The sequence below is a fragment of the Macrotis lagotis genome, chromosome 3 (assembly GCF_037893015.1).
Source record: "Macrotis lagotis isolate mMagLag1 chromosome 3, bilby.v1.9.chrom.fasta, whole genome shotgun sequence".
Taxonomy (NCBI): Eukaryota; Metazoa; Chordata; class Mammalia; order Peramelemorphia; family Peramelidae; genus Macrotis; species Macrotis lagotis.
Window position 1 is genome coordinate 272046085 of NC_133660.1, and position 23028 is coordinate 272069112.

General features: G+C 53.7%; 2 protein-coding genes across 22 annotated transcripts in view; one reads left to right on the forward strand and one right to left on the reverse strand.

The window, feature by feature from the left end:
- Positions 1 to 8055, forward strand: part of MADD (MAP kinase activating death domain) — a 45030-nt gene extending 36975 nt beyond the window's left edge. For all 21 annotated transcript variants that reach the window (XM_074230598.1, XM_074230601.1, XM_074230602.1 and 18 more), the window contains one exon: positions 1 to 8055. In XM_074230598.1, coding sequence (XP_074086699.1) covers positions 1 to 108 — 108 coding nt within the window. In that variant the 3' untranslated portion in view covers positions 109 to 8055.
- MYBPC3 (myosin binding protein C3) overlaps positions 2641 to 23028 on the reverse strand; it is a 26611-nt gene continuing 6223 nt past the window's right edge. Inside the window, exons 5-34 of the mRNA XM_074230621.1 lie at positions 21579 to 21727; positions 20457 to 20574; positions 19373 to 19421; positions 19037 to 19066; positions 18685 to 18741; positions 18057 to 18059; positions 17606 to 17626; positions 16997 to 17160; positions 15880 to 16012; positions 15673 to 15675; positions 15229 to 15353; positions 14368 to 14473; positions 13918 to 14084; positions 12795 to 12960; positions 12518 to 12624; positions 12292 to 12321; positions 11670 to 11806; positions 11022 to 11099; positions 9551 to 9710; positions 9180 to 9284; positions 8137 to 8325; positions 7261 to 7395; positions 6858 to 7025; positions 5650 to 5738; positions 5141 to 5336; positions 4709 to 4848; positions 3897 to 4056; positions 3659 to 3795; positions 3114 to 3300; positions 2641 to 2881 (exon numbers count right to left, since the gene is read on the reverse strand). Coding sequence (XP_074086722.1) covers positions 2850 to 2881; positions 3114 to 3300; positions 3659 to 3795; positions 3897 to 4056; positions 4709 to 4848; positions 5141 to 5336; positions 5650 to 5738; positions 6858 to 7025; positions 7261 to 7395; positions 8137 to 8325; positions 9180 to 9284; positions 9551 to 9710; positions 11022 to 11099; positions 11670 to 11806; positions 12292 to 12321; positions 12518 to 12624; positions 12795 to 12960; positions 13918 to 14084; positions 14368 to 14473; positions 15229 to 15353; positions 15673 to 15675; positions 15880 to 16012; positions 16997 to 17160; positions 17606 to 17626; positions 18057 to 18059; positions 18685 to 18741; positions 19037 to 19066; positions 19373 to 19421; positions 20457 to 20574; positions 21579 to 21727 — 3341 coding nt within the window. The 3' untranslated portion in view covers positions 2641 to 2849. The remainder of the gene's footprint in view (positions 2882 to 3113; positions 3301 to 3658; positions 3796 to 3896; positions 4057 to 4708; positions 4849 to 5140; positions 5337 to 5649; positions 5739 to 6857; positions 7026 to 7260; positions 7396 to 8136; positions 8326 to 9179; positions 9285 to 9550; positions 9711 to 11021; positions 11100 to 11669; positions 11807 to 12291; positions 12322 to 12517; positions 12625 to 12794; positions 12961 to 13917; positions 14085 to 14367; positions 14474 to 15228; positions 15354 to 15672; positions 15676 to 15879; positions 16013 to 16996; positions 17161 to 17605; positions 17627 to 18056; positions 18060 to 18684; positions 18742 to 19036; positions 19067 to 19372; positions 19422 to 20456; positions 20575 to 21578; positions 21728 to 23028) is intronic.

A 23028-nucleotide genomic window follows, 5' to 3' on the forward strand; every position in this document is an offset into this window, starting at 1 on the left:
GCCCACGAGATCTGCTACTCCGTGTTGTGTCTCTTCTCCTATGTGGCTGCTGCTCGGAGCAAGGAGGCCGAGAACAGAAGCAAACCCCCCCGGCCGGTCTCCAGCTGATGCCCCTGCCCGGGGCCGGCTCCCTCTTGTCTCTGAGACTGGATCTTGGGGTGTTCTCTGCAAGCTCCGCCCCTCGCTCAGCACGGGCTCCCGCCTGTGCGTGTGTGTGTGTGTGTGTGTGTGTGTGTGTGTGTGTGTGTGTGCGTGTGCATGTCTGTCTCTGAGCTGGCCACCTCCTTCCCTCTCCCTAGGGCTGCCGTCTGTAGGTTGGCTTCCACAAACTGGGGAGGGGCCACATGTGTGTACTGCTCTTGTGTCCTTGTGACTTGCGTGTTGTGTCCCCTTTCTGTGTCCTTGGCACTTTAACCTTCCAGGAAAGATTCCTGCCCCTGGCCCACAGGGCACTGCCCCCACTCCCCTGAGTGTCATCCTGGTCTTCTGGAATAGGAGAATGAGGACCCCCTGAAGCCCTCCCCTAGCTGGTAGGGGGCCAGTGAAGGTGGGGACCTAGAAGCCAGCTGGGGGCCAGAGGGGGTCACCAATTGCACACCCTCCCCCCATTTTTCTCAAGCAGGCGGCCCCACCCCATGGCCTGCTGCCCCCACCTCTATTAACCTCCTGGAGCGCTCACTGGCATGAAGGTCCTGGAGAGAGTGGTGGGCCCCCTTGGACCCAGGGAGGGGCAGAGGAGGCCGAGTTCAGTGTAAATATGTGTCTGCGGATGCTGCCCACCTGGGCCGCCAGGGGCCAGGGTGGACGAGGGCCGGGTGTAAATAGTTCTGCTTCACAGTATTTATAGACGATGTACAGCCACGTATGTGAATGTGAAATAAACCTCCTCCTCTCCCCTGACTTCCCAGGGCTAGAGTCGACCCCCTTCCTTTCCAGCAGACCCCTCCCAGCCCATCTCTGGGTCCTGGGCCCCAGGAGGAGCCTGGGGGAAGCTGGGAGCCCCTTGTTGGGGTCTTCCTGCCCCTGGGTTTTGGGGCCTGCACTCCCTGGCCTTAGACCAGCTACGGGATGGGGTTGGAGGGGGCAGCCCAAGACCATACTTCCCTCCCTGTGCACCAAGGGTGTCCTTGTGTGCCACTCATCTGTGGGATGAGCCGTGTCGTGTTGCGTTGGCCACCAGAGGGACCTCGTGGTCCATCTGGCTCATGATGGAACTCTGGGCTCCATCCCTGGACAGTCTTGGGCAGGAAAGAGACGTGGCTTCAGTCGCCCCTTCTCTCCCACCCTGGGGACTGGGACTCGTGTTTGGTCAGACCGGCCATCTCCATCGCTGTCACTTGTTTGGCGGGGGCAGGGTCTTGGGCCTGGTCTTCAGACTCTCAGGTTTTATTTCCAGATATGTTTCCTCCTTCCTATTAAGCAACCTCCAGGTCTTGGGGGGACATCCAGTTGTCAGAGTTCTGCTGGGGGGTGGTAAAGAAAGTGATGCCCCCACCCCTCAGGTCTCTGCATGGTCCTCTTCCCGTCTCACCTGGGAGGTAGTTGTGATGAGTGACAGGACAGTAGAGACAATAGTTGTGGGGACTTTGGGGTCTCCAAGTTGGAGGGAAAGGGGAACTCCTCTTGGCCAACCAAATTATCCCTGGGTGGGAGCAGCAGTGAGATGCAGCTCCCAAGCTGGCCCCCACCCTGCTGGCCCATTAGGCCACTGCCCAGCCTAGGCCTTGGGCCTGCACCCAGGGAGGAACTTCCGGGGGTCGTCACATCAATCTAGCAGGCCGACTGGGTGGAAATGAAAGCCAGGAGAATGAGCTCACACACCATTTATTAGTCTGGTGGGCTAGGGTGAAGTTGCTAACAGTCCTGCGGTCTTACCGCACCCTCTTTTAAACCCTGCCCAGGGCTTCATGGTATGAGCAGAGAACCTCCCTGCTCCACCCACCCCCCACAGATACCTACGTTTCTTAAGGTTCTCTGTTGTCCCCCCCCCCAAACACCATGACAGAAAGGCTGGTTTCCTCCAAGGTCAGGGTTGGGGTCCCAAGAGCACCAGGTGTGAGCAACTCAAAGCTCCCTGAGGAGCCTGGTTCAGGCGGTGTTTGGTGTTGGCCACAGTCCTCCCCTGGCCTTCCTGGGCTCCAGCCTGGTTACTGGGGCACTGGGGGAGACAGAGAGATGGAGAGCCCCACGATTCACTCCATTCACCAAACGTTCTCTCCAGATTCCCTTCCACTCGACTGGAGACTTCCTAGAAAAGTCCCCGGGCACCTTTCTCTGCCATGCTGACCTCACCTCCCCTAGGCTAAGACGGAGGCCCACAGCGAATCTGGGGCACGCTTCCTTGGTGCTGGCCCCTCTGATGTGGGTTAATTTTTCCAGGCAACACTTTGCAGATAGGGAAACTGAGGCCCTGGGGGTGTGACTTAACCAGGGACCCGAAGCTGGGCCTCAGGACTCCAAAGCATTGCTTTTCCTGCAATGTCTTGGGCATGGATGGAGCTAGATGATGAGCTCATTGAACCAGAGTGTTCTCCAGAAGGGGAGACAGGGAGCCAAGGAGAGGCTTCGAGGAGGACAAAGCCCACCTGGGGGAGGAGGAGAGCCCTGGATGGGGTTCACCAGCAGATGGGCCGCAGCGACAGCGATGAGCAATAATCGCTAATAATCAAGTATCTTGTTGAGTGCCAGGCTTGTGTTAGCTCATTGGATCCCCCCAACAGTGCTCTGAAAGTTGTGCTATTTATGCCATTTTTCAGATGGGGAAACTAAGGCCCTGCTGGAGTGGCTTGGCCAGGGCCACAAGGTGACCAAGTGTCTGAGGCAGGATTCTTCCTCAGGTCCTCTAACCACTACGCTCTCAGCTGTCTTGACTGTATTAAATCTGCAGAAATTGCAACTTCTCTGAGCCACAATTTCCTCATCTATAAAATTTAAACTAATAGTATTTAAGGTCCTGTGAGGCCATGGGATCCAGTAAAATGCCCTTTTAGTTCCTCGCTAAGAGCAGCTCCTTGGTCTAGGAGGAGGAGCAGGGCATCCTTCCCTCATGCCTGCCTCCCAGCCCACGTCTTCCATTACGTCCCTGACCCCCACTGCCCAGGCCTCATCCTCACCTCGCACCTCCAGACGACACTCGCACTGGGCTTCCCCTTGGGCATTGACGGCACGACATACGTAGGCACCCCCATCAAAGGGGCAGGGCTTTCGGATTTCCAGAGTCAGCACCCCCTGCTTACTGAACATTCGAAAACGGGCATCCTCACCCAGGTTCAACCCATTCTTGAACCAGGAGATCTTGGGCTGTGGACCGAGACAAGATGGGGGGCAATGAGGTGACCAAGTCTGCCAGAAACTGGGGAGATCCCTACATTCTCCACCTAGGAGGCTCCCTGAAGGACACAGGTCAGCGGATGGGCCCCAAGGACTTGTGCCAAGCCTTGCTGGGTCTAATTCTTGCAGGTGATACCTAGGAGCACAACCTTGTCTAATGTGATACATGTCGTATTGGGTCAAACTGACAACTTATTCTAATATTTGGAAGGCAGGGGCGTTCCTGTGGCCTCCACTTGTTCCTCAAGACCGGTGATGGATTCAGCCACCTGGCCTACCTCTTGTGCCAATGGCTTTTGCTCTCTGGGCAGGAGGTGTAACCACGTACCTTAGGGCTTCCTCGGACTGCGCAACAGAGGACGGCGTTGTAGCCTGCGATGACTGAACGGTTCACCAGGGGCTGGGTGAAGCTTGGAGCCTCAGAGAAGTCGAGGTCTTTATACATGGGGGGCTGGTAGGTGAGACCTGCCGGTAGCAAAGGGACCCATGACAAAGACCTCTCCAAGTCAGGCCCCTTCGTGACCCATGGTCTTCTCCCCTTGGTGAGACACGGCTCCTGCCCCTACCTATCTTGGGGATGAAGACTGGTTCCTTTGTGGTGGCCGCTTTCTCACTGGCGCCCACCATGTTGTAGCTGAAGACCCTGAAGTAGTAGTGATTGCCCATGATGAGCTCAGAGACCACACAGTGAGTACGCCGGTAATGCTCCAGGACGGTGAACCATTCCTGGGCGGCGGAGACAGATTTGGCTCAGTACGTGTTAAGAACCTACTGCAGACACACGTGATAGTCCCTGACCTCGAGGACTTCCATTTTACTGAATGGACGAGAGAGCCTGGAAGCAGCGCTGAGCCCACCCCAGCTCACCCTAGCCGCCGGCCCCAGGCCGCTGGAGTAGCAGGAAGAGGAACTGGAATTATCCGAGGGCTCCCCCGGGCCGGGCCCGGGCCAGGCTCTGGAGAATCAGTGGGTTAGGAGGAAGCTACCCCTGCCGTCCAGGAGCCCCCGCTCTACTGGGGAGAACAGCTGAGAGGTAAATGGAGGTAGTTCAGGAGAGGCCCCCTGGAGAAGGCTCAGCAGCAGAGGGGAAGAGGCAGACCTTTCTGGGTGGGGGTGGTCTAGGGAGGGCATGGCAGGATCCAACTAGGCAAAGGCACAGGCAGAGCTGGGAGATGGGCTATTTCAAGTAGACCAGCAAGAGGAGAGTTGGCCGAGGGGGACCTCGTCCTTGTCTTGTCAGAGTAAGGGGGGCAGCCGTGGCCTGGCAGCAGGAGAGGAGCTTGTGCCACCCGATGGATGGTGTCATCCCCAGCTCCTTCCTCCTTTATAGCACCCCCAGGCTCATGGGAGAAGGAGGTAGCCAGGCCCCCTGCCTTACCATGGTCTTCTTGTCAGCCTTCTGCACTGTATAGCCCCACAGTTCCGTGTTGCCATCATCCTGGGGGGGCTTCCACTCGAGGGCTACATTGAAGCCCCAGGTCTCGGTGATGCGCACCTCCTGCGGGGGGCTTGGTTTGTCTAGGGAGAGTAGGGTTGGGGTCAACCTAGGGCCTGGCTGTCTAACTTTCCCTCTGTTTGCATATTTACTGATGACATGGAGGAAAGTGGTCTCTTTGCTGGTCCTCCAGGGACCCTCTTGACTCCTGTTGACGGGAGTGTGTCCTAATTTTTCCTGGGACAACTCCATGGAGTCTTGGGCAGGAGGGCTGGGATGGAGTGAGGGCTGGGAACTACCGAGGCATGGGCCACATGGCCCCTGAATTCCCCAAGAAAGTCATCCCTGGGGCTGAGCGCCCCCAAACCCACACACCGACAATCTGCAGGACCAGAATGGCTTTGTCCTCCATGTTCTCGATCTGCACGGCCACTTGGTAGGTGCCTGAGTGATCCCGGCGGGCCGCTCGGATGAACAGGATGGTGTCGGTTGAGCTGTTGCGAATACTTATGTCGCTTCCAACCAGCGGCTGCCCCTCCTTGTTCCAAGCCACCTGGGGCCGAGGCTTCCCCTGTGGGGCGGTGGGTGGCCAAGTGCTCAGCCCATCCCTCTAGGCCATCAGCCGTCCCAACCCAAGAGTGAGGGGCTAGGGTGCATTCTTTAATCCTCTTGAGGAATGGAGGGCAGTACAGGAAAGGATAGGGGGCTTCCCAACAACCCTCCCACCCAAAAAAAACCCATTAGCTGGAGTTCTTGGCCCAGCCCACAAGGCCACTTGGCCAACTTCTGCCCAAGCTCTGGGTGAGATGATAGACACAGTGCACCGGACCCTCAGCTTCTGGGGCTGGAGGGGGGAATGTGATGGGCAGAGGTGGGGCACAGACCTGGAAAGGAATGAGAATGTTCACAGCTTCGCCCACTTTTCTCTGCACTGTCTGACGGAGGTGCCGGGGTAGCCGGAGCCTAGGACGCTCTGTGGACAGAGATGGAGAGATAGAGAGGAGAGGAGACAGAGAGAGCAAAAGAGAGAGACAGAGAGAGGAGAGAGAAATGGAAAGAGACGAGATAGGAGAGGAGACAGAGGAGAGGAGACAGAGGAGAGGAGACAGGCCATTTGTCAGAGAGTCTGACCTTAGCGAGGCCCTCAGGAAGGAGGAGGTGGCCCAGGCCTCGAGCTCCTAGTCCTTTGTACCCAAAGAAGCCAATGCTTTGTGGGGAAGGGTGGCAAGGACCTAGGTTAGCTGTCTTCCAGGGCCTGAAGGGCAGTTGCTTGGGAGAGGGGTCAGACATCCCTTGGCCTCAGAGGGCAAAACAAGGAAGGGCAGTGGGTGAAAGTGGTGGGTTTGGGTCTAATGTGAGCAGGTGCGTTACAAAGTGGAACAGGCCATGTGGAGACGTCTGTGTCCTGCTGTGCCCCCCTCTCCCCACCTCAGTCCCCCATCCAGGGGTTTCATGTAAAGACTGTTTTCTGTGGGGTTTTTGTTTAGTTTTGGGTAGGTCCACAAAGATCCTGGGAGAATCTGTGTTCAGAATCCCCGTCCCACAAACAAGAGCAGAACATCCCCAGCCCCCTTCTGGATGGGACAAAGGTCCCATGAATCCATAGCCTTTTCAGTGGTTCTCCAGTCTACCACCAGCCCAAGGCAGTCCAGGGACCTAGAAACAGCTCAAGCTCGATCCTCCCTCTGACCGTCAGACCCTATGATCACAGCTTCAGAATCAGGAGGGAATGACCCTCTCATTTTATCCTTGAAGAAGTGGAAGGACCTGCCAAGTTCATTGAGCAGCCCGTAGAAGGACCTTGGGGCTCTATCTACAAAAATTAGGACACGCTCCAGCCAAGAGGAGTCAGGAGGGTCCCTTGCCCCCTGGAGGACCAACAAATATGTGCTGTCTCCCCAGGAAGTTTTTTTTGGGCTCAGTCTCTCCAAGCCCAGGCTGTCTCATCCATCTGGTAGGGATCTGAGGGTAACCACGTGCTCACCTAGGCCTCTTGATATTCGTTTAGTAATTGGAGTTTCAGGTGGGTTTGAGCTAAAACCTCAGCTGCTCCAGGAAAGGAGTCACCACAGAATTATCCCTTGGCACTCACCCAAGATCTCCTGCACAGTGACGGGCTCCTTGGTGGTAGTGGGAGCACCAGGCCCAGCTAGATTGTGTGCCCGTACTCGGAAGAACAGCCTTGCTCCCGTAGGAAGATCCTTCACCAGGAGTGATGTGCGCTCTGTCAGACTCTGAGAGGTGGATACCCACTCCGAGGCTACCAGGAAGGAGTGCATCATCATCATCATCATCATCATCATCATCATCATCATCAATCAGCTGCTGCTGCTGTAGACCTCTCCTCCAAGGGACCAGGGGAGAGCATGAGGCTGAGCTGGTCTATCAGCACCATGCTGCCTACTGGAATGGGACTCTCCTAGCCTGGTGCCACAAGGGACAGTGCTCTCTACCTGGGGCAGTAGGCCCTGGAGGGCGCGGGGAAGCTGACTTACATCCTTCTCTGCAGTATTCCACGCTGTAGCCATCCAGCCCCCCAGCCCCAATGCGTTCCGGGGGGCGCCATTTGAGGGAGACAGTACTGTCAGAAACATCCTCCACACCTAGATGAGTGGGCTCACTGGGAGGGCCTGGAGAGGTGAGGAACCAGAGGTCAGAGGGTGCACTTACCTATAACACATACTCAGAATGAAAGAGTCGGAAGGGGCCTGCAATTCCAGATCCTGGAACGGGGGATGAAGGTGAACATTCTCATCCCTTTCCAGCTGGGACCTGGCTGTCTAACCTTCTGTCTGTCTGTCCCTAGCTGAGCAGAAATCCTCTCAGAACATCCCCACAAGTGGAGTTCACTAACTGTCCTCCTAAGGCATCCCATCCTCTTCTGGGCTTCCCAATGGTCAGGTATGAAATCTGGGCCCAGCAGTCACTTGTACACGTGCTCCTATCTTGAGTCCAATCAAATTTCCTGCAAAGGCTCCACGTCAGTGTTAGGCAGATGAGTGGTGCCCACCTTGCCCTCCATGATCCAGCTGAGGACAGTGACCTGGGGTCCAGGTGGCATCTACCAGTGAGAGCCCTAGTTCTGATGAGGAGTTGGCACATTGGATGTTCCCAAGTCATCAATTAGATTCTCATAACAAATACTCCTTTGTCTATCGGGCTTTATAAAACACTCTTTAAACTTGGTTGTGTCCATTGTATACCATAACCCAATGATAACATGTTCCCCTCTCACAGATGAATGAATCAGAACTCAGAGACTTAGAGTGACTTTCCCACTGTTGGGATTGCCCAGAGTGGCATGGGGGGGTGGGTTGTGGGAAGATCCTGGAGGACTCTGACCCCCTTATTCTAGGCAGCACCAAGCTCACCTATGGGCATGAAGGGCTGGGAGGCGGGGCTGGGCCGAGACATGCCAATGGCATTGACTGCATAAACACGCATCTCATACACCACCCCCTCGATCATGCGCTTGGCCTCATGGCTCAACTCCTGGAGGAGGTCAAAATTCAGTCGCATCCATCGGTAACTCTTCTTTTTCTTCCGCTCCAAGATGTAACCTGGGGGAGGAAGGAAAGAAGGAGGAGGAAATGTGAGCCATAATGGGAGAGTTGAAGTGCTCCTCTATGCCTACCTGGGATATGTCAGTATTCCTCTAACTGCTGGTGCTCCCCATTTCCAAAATGTCTCTATTTTAACTTGCCTATGTATAGCTTGTTTCTGCCCAATAGAATGTAAGCTTCTCATGGGCAGAAATGGTTTCATTTTTATCTTTCTTTTGCCGACACTGAACCTGGCACATGGTAGGTGCTTAATATTTGTCGAATGAATGGAGAAGTGTGAGAGTCACATGGGGGCTTAATATTTGTTGAATGAATGAATAAATGGTGAAATGTGAGGCATATGGGTGCTTAATAATTGATGGATGAATGAATGAGGGGAGAAGTGTGAGACACATAGTGGGTGCTTAATATTTGAGGAATGAATGAATGGGGAAGTATAAGAGGCATTTAATATTTATTGAATGGATAATGAAGAAGTATGAGCGATAATAGATGATGGGACTTGATGGAGAGAGCTCAAGACACCCCTTTCCTTCCATCTGAAGTTATCCATTCCTGCTCTCAGGACCCCTAGGCCAGAATGATCTGGGACTATCAATAGGCTGGGGTCATGGAGGTCATCTTAGTCCAAACTTTATAAGCCAAGAAAGGGAAGAGATTTGCCTAAGGCTCTACAAATAATAAGTCGCTGAGCTGGGATTTGCACCCAAATCCTCTGACCTCTCAACCTGGGAGTCTTTCCAAGACTTCAAAGTAATGTTGGGAGAACAGCCTAATCCTCTAATGAATCCCAGGTCAGCCTGAGGCCCGCAGCTGATAAATCAGTCACTCAGTCAGTATTGCTGCCTTACCTAGGACAGGCTGTCCTCCATCATAGGCTGGGGGCTGCCAGTGCACGGTGCATGAGTCTTCCCCCACATTGCTAATTTTGGGGGCTGCAGGTGGGTCAGGGACATCTGAGATGGAAAAACAGATGTTTAATTACTTTTTTTTAGGTTTTTTGCAAGGCAAATAGGGTTAAGTGGCTTGCCCAAGGCCACACAGCTAGGTCATTATTAAGTGTCTGAGACGGGATTTGAACCCAGGTACTCCTGACTCCAGGGCCGGTGCTTTATCCACTGCGCCACCTAGCCGCCCTTTTAGTTACCTTTTCATTTCAGGGTCCCCCACCCTGAATCCCAGAGGGGAGTCCTGCCCCCTTGACCGATGGTGCTCGCCTCACCTATGACCTTGACAGTGATGTTGACCTGGTCTTCACCCACAGGATTCTTCACTGTCACAGTGTAGACACCCTCATCCTCCTTCTCAGCCCCCTCCACTGTGAAGATGCTCCGGTCCTTGTGGGTCTCCACATGCACCCGACCCTCGGTCTCACACAGCAGCTGGGAAGAGGAGTGGGTACCAAACAGAGGAAGGTCATAGCTAGGGGGACCCTAGATCTGGGCATTGAGTCTCCCCAGCAACGTCAAGGTCAAAAGTGGCCACTGATTTTCCTGATTCTCTCCTTGAACTCTATATTCCAGGGCTGAGTCAGGAACCTCCCAGAACCCTGGCACAGTCCAGGCTTGAGTTTCAATTAGCACCACCAAGAGGGCACCTATTATTTCCAGGCCACCCTAAGTACCATGAGGGGAGAGGGAAAGAACATTGGAGATGCACAGTGGTGTGGTAGAGACCAATGGACTTGAAACCAGAAGACCTGAAACTTGCTAACTCTGTGGACTTGTACAGGCTGCTCCCCCTTTTCTGGCCTCAGTTTCTTCATCTGTAAGATAGCCATGATAATACTTGATCTAGAGAGGGAGAAAACTATAAACTTAGCTTCACAGAACTGCTATTAAAAATGGTAAATCAAAGATCTCGGGGTGCTTGGCAACGCCTAAATCCACCGGATCCTGAGATCAGGTTCTAGGCCGAAGCTAGGTTACCGAAGCAGAGTCAAACAATCTTGGGGAGGGCCTTGACCTTCAGGCTTCCCTGACTGGGGGGAAGATTCTGGGGTTCAGCATAATACATAGTAAGCATGGAAATGATTTTTCATCCATCCATCCATCCATTCATTCATTCATTCATTTGCTCCCTTGCTTATTCGTCCACTCATTCCTTCATTCATTTGCTCATACTCACTCATTCACTTGCCCACTCACTCATTCATTCATTCACTCACTCATTCATTCACTTATTCATTCATTTATTTACTCATGCATTCACTCATTTACTCACACTCACTCATTCACTTATTCATCTATTCACTTATTTTCTCATTCATTCACTCATTAACTCATTCATTCATTATTCATTCATCTTCATTCATTCCATCACACTCATTCACTCAGTCATTTGTTCCAATAGATGAGAAAGGGCTGGGCAGTAGGACTCAACATAGATCATTGTTTCAGAGCTAAAGAAACAGAACGGTTCTCTCCACACCTGCCTCGCAGCTCCCTGGAATTGAGAGCAGACACGGCTGAACACATGAGAATCCATGGAAGCTGTCAGCCAGCCACATGGGCAAGAGAATCGCACCCTGAGCAAGCCCCCAGGGCCGGGGGGATGCCCAGGACAGGAGTGGTAGGGGTGTGATTCATCTGGCAGAGCTTCCTGGCAGTGACTGGTGTTGGACTACCCCAAGCTGGATGGAGAAAAGGAGAAAGGAGAGCCCAGGGCCAGCTGGGGAGTTGGGTCTGTCTCACCTTCTTCTCAAAAATCCAGTCCTCGCTGGCACTGGCATCCCCGGAAGCCTCCAGGGTCTCAGCCGAGCCTTTACTTCCCTGAAAGAAAGCGCCTCAGAATGAAAGGGAGGAGAAGGGGAACTGAGCTCAGCCCTTGTTCCACAGAACCCCACACTGTACCTCCATATACACCTCCCCACACACTCACGCAGACACCCCCAACAGCTGTGTCCCAAAGGCGGCCCCTCCTGAGATCTTTCCACTGTCCTTCCTTCCCCACCAGTTTCCTTCCCTTTGCCAAGAAGTACCCAGTGTCTGTGTGTGTGGTATGTGTGGTGTGTGTGAGTGTGTGTATGCAGTTTCTATATGTGTGTGGGTATATAGGATGTGTGTGTGGTATGTGTGATGTCTGTGTATGACTGGGTGTGTGTGTGTATGAGTGTGTGTATGCAGTGTATATGTGTGTGTGGGTATATAGGATGTGTGGTGTCTGTGTATGACTGGGTGTGTGCATGTGGGGGGTGTATGTGTGTATAAGTGTGTGTAGTGTGTGTGAATGTGTGCATGTGGTGTGTGTCTAGGAGCATGTGTGGTGTCTGTGTGTGTGGGGTGAATGGGTGTGTGTATAGTATGTATGTATGGGGGGATGGTTGAGGGTGGGGGAGGCACCTGTGTGGCCTTCTGCCAGATGACGGTGGGAGCTGGGTCCCCAGAGATGGGCACATCCAGTCTCAGCTTGTTCCCCGCCACGACCACGATTGTATCAGGCGTGCGTCCAGGGCAGTCCAGGTGGATCTTGGGAGGTTCTGAGGGGCGATACAGAACCAGGCCACAGACAGGTATGGTTGGGAGCCTCAGAAAGAATGACAAGCCATTGGCACGGAAAGCTGGGACCATCTTGTTCAAGCTGGAGAACCTGAGAAACCTCGTGTGACTTTTTTAGCCCAGAACCTGTGAGTTGTCCTTCCCTCCTGAGATCTGACTCGCCTTCCTGGAGCGGCCATGCAGAAGGTGGCCGGCTGACACCTGGCTCTGGCAGATCTAATGTAGAGCTCCCCGTGGACCTGAGCTCTGAGTGGCTTGGACGGGGTCTGGCTGCCCCTGGCTATTCTAGGAGCTCGCCACTCCTAGGGAAGACCCTGCTTATTTCCCCTCTAATTCCCTTCCTGCCAAACACAAGGAAGGAGCACGAAGAGGACTGGCACAGGACGTACCTCGATGGCCCACCTGGGCGGGGGGGGGCAGGTTTAGGGTTGAAGGGGACCTGGGCAGGAGGGGGTCGGACTCTTACCTTGCCGGGGAACAAAGTCGATTTTGACCTCTGAAAGGGAAAAAAGGAGGAAGGAGAACTGAGAGAGGAAGGAAGGTTTCCAGGAAGGAGCCCAGAGGTTCCCCCCACCCAAGCCTCAGGCAGCACTGGCTCTGCCATTCCAGATAGGGTTGCCCCCTGCACCACCCCAAAAGGGTCACAAGTTCTGCCAGGTGGATGCCCCTCATCCTGGAAGAGCCAGGCTCACCCATGAAGTGGAGCTTGGCGGAGAGGTTACAGGCAAAGCCTTCAGGCACAAAACTGTAGTCAGCTTCATCGGCAGGTGTGACATCATCGATGGTCAGCTTGTGGACCCTGCAGGTGAGGGCTCAGCTCAGGGAGGGCCCAGGGAGCCAGGAGGTAGAGATGAAAACCTCTCACCACATCTCCCTCTAAACAGTAGACCTCCCTGACACTCTACTCCCCATAGACCCAAGAGCAGGGGAAAGGGGGAGAGGTCTGCAGGCCCTTCCCCAGTCTCTCACCGGCCAATGTGGGACACCTTGATGCGGTTATCAGGCACCAGCTCCCGCCCATTCTTTAGCCAGATTCCCTTCACGTTCTCGTCTGACACCTCACACTTGAACACGGCCTGGTCCCGAGCCCCCACTGTCAGATCTGCGATATCCTGATACACCTCCAGTGTCTTCTCTGGGGAGTGGACAGGATGGCTAAAGTGAATGCAGGTGGGAACAGGTGTGTGTGTGTGTGCATGTGTCTGTGTGTCTGTGTGAGTGTCTGAGTGTGAGGAAATGGCCCTCTGAAGGGACTCAGGGCCATAAGTATGGTTGGATGGACACATATGGGAGAAAGAATGGCGCAAACCCCGCCTCAAACATTTCAGAGCTGTGTGACCTTGGTCAAGTCACTTAATCTCTTCCTAACTTGGTTTCCTCCTCTATTAAGTGGGTAAATTTATGAAGTCCAGAACACAGAGAAGTTAAAAAAACCTTCTGCAAACATTAAGGTGCTATGTGACAGCCATCTACTGTAGAGGACAAATTCCTATCCCCAGGTCTGTTTCCTTCTTTGTAAAATTAGGGGATTGAATTAGGCACTCTTCCAATTCACCCTGATTTGATTCCACAAATACAGAGGCTCCTGCTCTGTGTAAGACTTTGTGGCAGCCTCTAAGGATGAAAAGAAGAAAATCTAACCCAGTCTTGTCTCCCCAGGGCTTGATGTCATCCAGGGGAAAGGTATAAGGTGGGAAAGCTAGAGACCTGGGCCCGAATGATGCTCTAGACCTCAGGGCGGGTTTCCTGAGTCAAAATTCCAGGATCCTATTATATGTGGTGCTGTGGGTGGGGACTGATGAGGGCAGAGTGGCAGGGATGTAGGGATTTGGATGGGAGGCTGGAATCCTGCACAAGTAGGTCCCTTCATTTCTCTGGGACTCAGTTTCCTTGTCTGTCAAATGAGGGACTGGACCCAATGGCCTCAGAGGAACTGGACCCAATGGCCTCAGAGGGTCCTCCCAGCACTCCATCTCTGGTCTCATGAATTCATGGCTTAGTCCTGTCCTAAGGCTACATTTGGATGGTGGGGAGAAAGCAGACCTTCTCCCCCACAGCTCTCATATACTCCCCACCCCTATCCCAGCCTCACCCTGCACGATGAGCTCCGCCAAGGCCTGGCCACCACTGGTACGGATGGCATAGTGGCCACTGTCCTCCAGGGTGGCCTCATTGATGATCAGGTGGTGCTTCCGTCCATCCTTCTTAAAGCGATATTTAAAGGTCTCCTCTCGGGTCAGTTCTACTCCATCTTTCAGCCTGGCCCAGGTGAACCAAGTCATTATTAGGATGGGTGGTAGGCACCCAGAGGGATTGAACGGACTGGGGTGACCATGGTCCAGGTGTTGATGCTATTGAACTCGGGGAGCCTCCCACCCAGAAGAGAAACTCTAGGATTGGCTAACTTTGGTCCATAGTCTGGACACATTCATGCTACCAACCCCACCCTCCGAGGCTTTCAGGACACTACTGCTGTCTCCCATCCTCCCCACTTCCATCTTTTTCCTCCTTCCCCCAATAATTGACCCAGGGCTGTGCTTACCATTTAACAGGGGCTCCCTCCTCGGACACTTCACACTCAAACTCTACCCTCTGTCCAACCGTCACCATCTGGTCCTCCAGGGCCTTTGTGATCAGCACCGGAGGCTCTGCCAAAATACAGCTATTCTTTACCTAGGCTTGCTCAGACTCAATGCCTTCCAGCTCCCGAGACCCAATCACCACCTGATTTGGCACCAGCCCCTCCCATGGAATGGACGGGCACTGCCTATATTGACACATTTCGGGAAGGTCATTTAATTACTGAGTCTTCAGTGGAGGGTGACCAGGATGGACCTTAGAGATCATCTGGTCCAGCCTCTTTATTTTACACATGAAGGGAGAGGAAGAGAGGGCGGGCCAACGATCAGGTCTTGTGAAGTTCAGCTGCGGGAGCTGAGGATGGTCCACTCGGGGAAGAGAAGGATGGGGGAAAGAGGGCAGCTAGCTGCTGCAGAGAATAGAGCACTGACCATGGAATCAGGAGGACCCGAGTTCAAATCGAGCCTCGGACACTTCATAATTGTGGCCTTGGGCAAGTCGGTTAACCCCATTGCCATAAATAAATATTTTTTTTTTAAAAAAAGAAAAGGTTGGGGCGGGGTGGAAGGATGTAAAGTGGCTACCTCCAAGATGGACTAGAATTGTCCGCTTGGCCCCAGAATTAGTATTTAAGAGAGATTTCCTAATCCTTGGAATCATCCTGAGGTGGGGATGGGCCATCGGCTGAGACGACGGTCAAGGAATGGATGAGTGACCATTGATAATGTGGATGAGTGACCGATGGATGAGGGAGCAGCTTTTCAGGTGGGGATTGGACCAGATGGCCTCGGAGGTCAGAGAAGGCCTCTCCCACTCCGCTCACCTTTCACAAAGAGCTCGGTGCTGCATTTGTCCCCATTCACCACGCACTGGTAGGCGGCATCATCAGCCAGGGAACACTGGCTGATAGTCAGCATGCGTTTGTTGCCTGAAGACTCAAAGATATACCTGATGGGAGGGGACAGACAAAACTTGGCTAGTTGGGATCCCAGGATCTGGAGCAGCCCAAGCCACAGGTGAAGGAGGAGCAAGAACAAGGAATGGCAATAGATATGAGGAAGTACTCATCATCTGCTGCCATAGTTCTAGGGCCAGAGGGACCTTAGAGGCCATGTAGTCTCACACCTCATTTTTCAGACGGGGTTCGCTAGCTTGTCCACTGTTCCACACCACTTGTTCAGTCAGGCTATACCCATCCTCATTATAGCCCAGGGAAGTCCAACTCCTCCTTGGCCCTCTCTTCAGCCAACCCAACCCAAGAACTTACTTGCTAAAGGCCAGAGGGAGATGACCAGTTTCAGAGAGGAGGAGAAGAGACAGAGATGGACAGAGAAAGAGAGACAGAGTCAAGAGACATCCTCACTCTCAGTTCAGACAGCCCTCTGTGTCACCCCAGCTCAGTGCCCCTGGACATCCCATCCTCAAATTTTCCCCCAGGATGCCCCAACAGAGCCCCTCCCCACTGCACACAAACCTGCCACTCATCTGAATTTCTTGCCCATTCTTCATCCATTTGACCTCAGCATCAGGATTGGCCAATTCAACCATCAGTCGGATCTTCTGCCCTTTGTTAACCTGGTAGGCAGGGTCTAGCTTCTTCAGAAATGCTTTGGGGGGGACACAGAGATAGCTTAGCTTCTCTTGGAGAACTTGCCCCCCTATCCTGAATCAGTGTGTTTCTAGTGGGTGGGAAATGAGACAAGTGCCACCACCTCCTACCTAGAAAGGTAGAGGAACGAGGACACTGACTCCAATACTGTTTTGTCTGTTTTCTGTGTGAAAACAGTTTCCCCATCTGTAAAATGGAGAGAATGAGACCTGAACACACAAGGGTTTTGAAAACCTTAAAGTGCTATAAAAACATGAGCTTTAAACTTTCCAGGACTCAGTTTCTTCATGTGGAAAATGAGGAATTTGGAATAGATGATGTCAGAGGTCTAGCCAACTCTCACAATTCTGTATTTCATGTCCTGCACCCTGGGGACCTCTTGGAATGCTCAGCCCAGGTGCCCCTCCCCCCATCTGGGTGCTGCACCCTCTCCTTTCTCAATCTAGGTGACATTTTCTTTTTCTCTGGATCCACCTCCTATGTCCCAGTAGAGTGTAAGTTCCTCAAGGTGAAGGGCTGTTTTGACAATCCCAGGGTCCTTGAACCTCGAAAATGCTTATTGGAATGAATTGAATTGAGGTCATAGGAAAGAGTTGGAAGTGAAGGGGACCTGAAGGAACGAACTCCTCAAAGTAGAGGAAACTGAGGCCCCCACAGAGAAGTGACTTGCCCAGACAGTAGGTGGCAAAAGCAGCTCTCAATCCTATGAGTCTGGCATGGGCCAACGGGGCCTTGAATGGTACAGACTAAGGGCTTTTGGGCTCCCTGTGCCAGGGCCCTGTGGACAGTGTGTCAGTCTGCCTGAAGAGCCATTGGTCTGCAATGGGCACACTGGCCTGCATGGCCATGCAGAGCAGGTGAGCATCGAGAATGAAGACTTAGAACCTTTCCCTGTTAGGAAAGCTGAGCTCGGCAGAAGATGAGCACTTTGGGGAGCTCAGACAGGAAAGCTGGGGCAGAGCAGGGAGTGAGGAGGACTCACCCACACTCTTCTTCTCCTCCTTTTTCATGCCCTTGAGGCGTTTTAGCATGCCCCGGAGGTCCGTGATGCCATGCTGGAAGGCAATTCGCTCATACTCCGAGGGAGGGGCTGTCCTGAGAATCTCCCACACATCTTCCTCTGCCGGAGCCTCCAGCTTTGGGTCCCTGGTGCCAACCAGACAAGGCCCATGGAGGAGCACCTCCCTCTCCTCCCAGTGGTCCCAGTATGCAAGAAGTCACCCAGAACTTAGGAGATTAAGTAACCCCTCCCCTTCTCCTAGGGGCCCCCAAACTCTCTATCCGATCTCCACCATGTAGGGAGTGGTAAAAGACAGCCTCCTTTGAAGTCAGAGATTGGGAGGGCCTCTGTGAATTCAGGGAAGTAGGCCTGGGATTTGGGGGCATCTTCCCCAGTTGGGATTGCAACAGAGAGAAGAAGCTCCAGCTTGGGGAAGGTGAAGTTATTTCTAAAGTTTTGTTAAAGTCATTGTGCTTGCATCTTCAGCCGAGAAGCAGGGAGAGAGGTTTGGTCCGTGGTGGGGGGAAGCTCTCGTGTTGGACTTGGGTTGGGGTGTGACTCACCAGTAGACCGAAGGCATGCATCACTCACCTGGATGTCCGGAGGAAGCTACTGCACTCCAAGCATGGGGTGTGGAAGGTAGGAGGGGGGGAGAGAAGTGCGATGTGTAAAATCTATGTCCTCTGCATCCCGACTGGCCTCCTTACCTCCTTAACACCCCCACCCCAAGTGAAAGGGGAGTCATTTCGTGGTGGCTTTTTTTAAGGGACCAAGGCGAGCTGGACCTGTGATTTCATCGGCATAGGACATTCCCATTGCCCATACAGATCCACCACTTTGCCTAGGGTCTAAAGGTTCAAGGGGGCATTTGCTCAGGACCATAGCCAACGTGTGTGTGTTGTCCTCACCTGATGACCCCTAGGACCAGGGGACAGGGCGGTTGCAAGGAATAAACCAAGCCCCCGGTGAGATTCACCCTCAAGGACACCCTTTCCCCTCCTCTTCACCCAAGTCTCCCCCTCCCCCCATGTTATTTCCTCACTCTCTGGATGGCAGAGAAGACAGCAACAGCAGCAGCCCAGGAGAGGGTGGAGAGAAGAGATGGGGGGAAAAAGAAAATTGTAGCAGGTCCTTTAGCCCAGAGACCCCTCCTCCTGAAGCCCTATGCCCTCAACAGGCCCCCAGTTCTATCCCAGGAAGACTGAGAAGCAGGTGAGGGAAAGAAGGTTGGGATGGAAAATTAGGGGCCCGATGGTCAAAGCCTTAACTCTAGGGTGTGGAGCTGTCCCCCAGCGCTGGTGCTGAGCCCGGGGAGCCCCTCCACACACGCACACACGCACACACACATGCACACACAGACACACACACACACGCACACACACACACACACACACAGACACCCCTCCATTTTAAGCATGACTACTCCGGTTATTTCAGGGTGATATGGGGGGACTTGGGTTACTTTAGCTTTTTACGGCCGTGAGATCCCTGCCGCCCCTCCCAGCCGCACACCTGGCCCGAGGGGCGGGTGGCGCGAGTTTGCTGACCTAGTGGGGGAAGACAGGGAGGCTTCTGCTGGCTTCCCGAAGCTGGGGTGTGCGTGGGGGGACCTGAACCCTGCTCCTCTGCCATGAGGCCAACTCTCCACTGTCCTATGGACACTCACTCACCTCTTTTTCAGCAAGGAGGAGAAATCCAGGCTCCCAGCGTGGTCGTGACTGTCTCCGCTGCAGAGAGAAGCCCCCCCAGACCCCAGGCACGAGTGACGCTAGGAAGCCGGTGAGGAGGGGGGATGCGGTTGGGGCTAGGGCTGGAAAGCTGCAGGAATGGAATGAGGGCGCGAAGCTCCCTGGTGGAGTCCTTGGGGGTCCCAGGCGGAGGCCTCCCTCCCCTTGTGGGGCTTGGGGGAGGCGGCCTGGGGCGCGCTTGCCCGGGGTCACCCCCAGCGCGTTACCCTCACTCGTCCTGGCTGGGGCTCCGTCACCTCCCCCTCTCCCTAAGCTCCTGCCTGAGTCGGGGTACCTGGTCCGACGGGCGCCTCCGGGCAGGCTCCTGCAAGGAGCAACCCAGGTGTGAGTAAGAGGGGCCGCAGGGAGCATGTGCTGCCGCCCCTCATTTCCAAGGCAGGACACTGGAGTAAAGGGGCCCGGCTTTTCCCACCGCCTGTCCGACGCGGGGCCATCCCGTCGCCCTGCCCCGGTCCTTGGGGGGCCCCCTCCCCACCCCGTTCCCCGGGACCCCTTGATGACGGGACTGTCAGTTTCATTCCTGCCCCAGCCTCAGCCTGGCCGGCAGGGTCCCAAGGGGCAGGAGCTAGGCTCGGCTGGGGACCCCGGGGAGACGGCAGCGGCCACTCACGGGCGACGGAAGGCGGAGCGAAGGTCAAGGTCGGCTGGACCGATGGCCTCTGTGAGGGGAGAGGGAGGGAAGCCGGGAGGCAGGCGACCGAGGCATTACCGAGAGAGGCGGAGGAAGGGGTGCTGCGGGTCAGAATCCTCCCCCTCCCTTGTCCTGGCAAGTCCCCTGAGCCTCTGAAGGCCCCTCTTCTCCCCCTCCTTCCCCTCTGCTCGCCCCCCAGGAAATCACACAGAGCTCAGAACCGAAGGGGGCTTCAGGGGCTGGTGAACTTCCTCAGCAGCCGCCCATCGGCTCTCCCACTTCGCAAATGAGCAAGCCGAGGGGCTGCGGGACTCGGCCAGGGACGTGGCTGGTCCTCACTGTCCCTCCAGCTGCCAACTGAGAGCTTGGAGCCGCATCCCTGAGGGTCCTTCGGGCTCAGTTCGATGCTGCTAGGACTTGGGAGAATTCATTGTGGCGGCCGCTAACAAAGGCAGGATTGGAACCCAGGTCTCCTGACTCGGGCCCGGGGCTCCCACCGGCGCTTCCCAGGGCAGGGACAGCGTAGGTCACGCCTGGCAGGGGCTCGGGTGGTTTCGGAGGAGATGGCACCTGACTGAGCCTCTGCCGTGATGCGCATGGGAACGGGGGCTAGGTCAGTGTGTCTGACCGGGCCGAGGCCGGGACAAAGCGGAACACGTCCCAGGTCCGTTCTGGGGACACGAGGAAGGGAAGGCTCCCAGCCCTGCCGCATGGCCCGGACGCTTGGGGTGGGGAGGGCGTAGCTCTAGTCAGGAAGCATGTTTTTAAGCTCCCACTATGGTATTCTTGAGCAATGAACAATAAACGACATAGATAATAATAATATAAAGAATATGTTATATAATAATAGCAATGAACAAATAACAAACAAATAAGTAAGTAACCAGTTCACGTCTACGTAGTCCTGAACACACTTGTCCCACCCGATCGTCACCCGATGAGCTTCCCCTCTTTTACAGATAGAAGGATTCTCCTGACTTGGTGAGGGTCACACAGCAGATAGGTGTTAGAGGAAAGACTTGAACTCGGATCTTTCTGACCCCGTCACTCCCTGTGTACTCACCATGGACTGTGAGGTTAAAGTTGCAGCTGTCAAATTTGTCCTTAGTAGAAACTTCACACCGGTATCCCCCAGCGTAGGCTACCTGGACCTCTGAGATGTGCAGCTCGAAGAGGTAGACCTTTAGGGTGAGCAGGGGTAGGGGGGAGTCGGGGGTTGGGACCAGGGGGTCGGTTCCCAGGATGCTCCCTGCTGCTTCCTCTCAAAGGAGACTCAGGGTTAGAAAAAAGAGGCTCCAAGCCCACCTTCCCTCCGCCTCCACCAGGTCCCCCATCCTCAGCTCAGTTTCTCCCTCAGCCACTCCACCTGCCAATGGCAGGATGCATCCCCCATCCTGCCTCCAACTTCCACTTCTCAAGGCTTTCTGGAGTCATAAGGCATGGGGGATCTGGGTTATAATCCCACTCTGCCACTACCTACCTGGGAAAACCCTGGACAAGTCTTTTCCCTTCACTGGATCTCAACTTCCTCATCAGTCAATGGGGAGGAAGGGGAGGCCCCACAGGCTCGTGGATCAGAGCACAATCCACTCAGAGCTACCTGGGAACCTTAGAGGCCACCTTGTCCTGCCTCACTTTACATCCAAGACGATCGAGGACCCAGAAAGTTTTAGTAATGTGTGCACGATTGAACAAGGAATAGCAGATGCAGAATTTGGACTCAGGTCTTCAAGGGCTCAAAATGCACATCTCCTTCCATTAGCTCATTAGTGTGGGGGGAGGGGTACACTGGAGTCAAGAGAACCTGAGTTCAAATTTGACCTCAGACTTACTGTGTGACCCTGGGCAAGTCACTTAATCCTGGTTACCTCAAAAAAAAAAAGAAAGAAAAGAAAAAGAACTAAAGCTAGGGCTCGGATCTGTTGCTTCATTGGTCAGGATGAAGAAGCTCCTCTACCAATGAAGGTTGGCATCTTCTCAATGAGCGCCTAGAGGTTACATGGCCAGGATGTGTCAGACACAAGATCGTAACCCAGATTTTCTTAGCTCCAAGGATGGTTCTATATCTACTCTACAATCTCCAAAAGTCTCTGTTGGTTCCAGGGTGCTTGTGGCCTGCAGCCAGCCTCCCGACCACTTGACACCCCTCCTTCCCTATTGACACGGAGACCCCGCCAGTTCCAACCTTGCTGGCCCGGTCATAGCTGTCGTGTAGCTGCAGGTTCTTCCCCACTTTGCCGCTCAGATCCATCCACTTCCCCTTGAACCACTTGACCACAGGTGGCTTCAGCAGGCTGGCCCCGGCCACCTGGGCTGAGAAGGTGATGCTTTCCCCTGGCAAAAAAAGGAAAGTGGGGGGTGAGCGATGACCCCAGCTGCTCTCATTCCCTGGATGTTCCTCGTGGAGGAATGGAGAGGACAGTGAGCTATGAGCCAGGAGACTTGGGTTTGAATCCCCATCCTGATCCTTCGTATCTTCGTGGCTACAGACAAGTCACTGCTTTGTGCCTCGGATTCCCCATCTTTAAATAAGGGCAATGATGCTTGAAGTGCTCTCCTCAGGGATTGTTTTCAGGAAGGTGCTTTGCAAACTCTAAAGCATTATAAGAAGCTACTGCTGGGGGCAGCTGGGTGGCACAGTCGATAGAGCACTGACTCTGGACTCGGGAAGGGCCTGAGTTCAAATCCAAACAGGCACTTAATAATTATCTAGCTGTGTGACCTTGGTTAAGTCACCCAACCCCATTGCCTTAAATAAATAAAATTTTTAAAGACTTAAAAAACATAAAATCAGATTCCAACTCAAAAAAAAAGAAGGTACTGATGGTAATATGGGTGGTTCTCTGGGTCAGTCCTGGATGAGCAGCCAATCTGGCCAATCTGGAGGGTCTGAGACCCTCCAACAACAGAAACGTTCTTCACCAGGACCCAAAGTTTTCTAATTCCCTGGAGCCTGCCAGGAGTTGAACTACACTGACATTCCCTTCAGGAATTCAGGATCAAGAATTGATGCCAAGGTCTGAACCCCCAGTGTCCTCATGGTAAAACGATTATGGGCAAAATCATGGCTTTCTGCCCCTGTCTTCTCCAGCCCATCCAGGGGCCTGGAGCTATTTCTGTCACCTTTTTGCTGGAACAAAATCTCCTACCTCCTGCCCCCCATAGTAATCAGTCTACTGTCCTCTCTTCTCCCTGGGCCCTTTAAAACTTTCATTTATTCTCATCACATCCAATTTGGATCAATGAATACCATGGAAACAATGTAAAGACTGGCAAATTGCCTTCTGTGGGGGGTGGGGGGAGGGAAGCAAGACTGGGGGAAAATTGTAAAATTCAAAATAAATAAAAATCTTAAAAAGGAAAAAAAATTTAAAACCTTCATTTATTATTAATATATAATAATAATTACAGTAATAATAATAAAGAACTAGCCTTTATTTATCCTTCCCTTCCTTTAAGTTGAAGCTTGGCCACCATCTTCTTTTTTTTCCTTTTGGTGATGCAATCAGGGTTCAGTGACTTGCCCAGGATCATACAACTAGTAAGTGGCAAGTGTCTGAAGTTGGATTTGAACTCAGGTCCTCTTGACTCTACTGTGCCACCAGCTGCCCCCGGGCACCATCTTCTATATGATC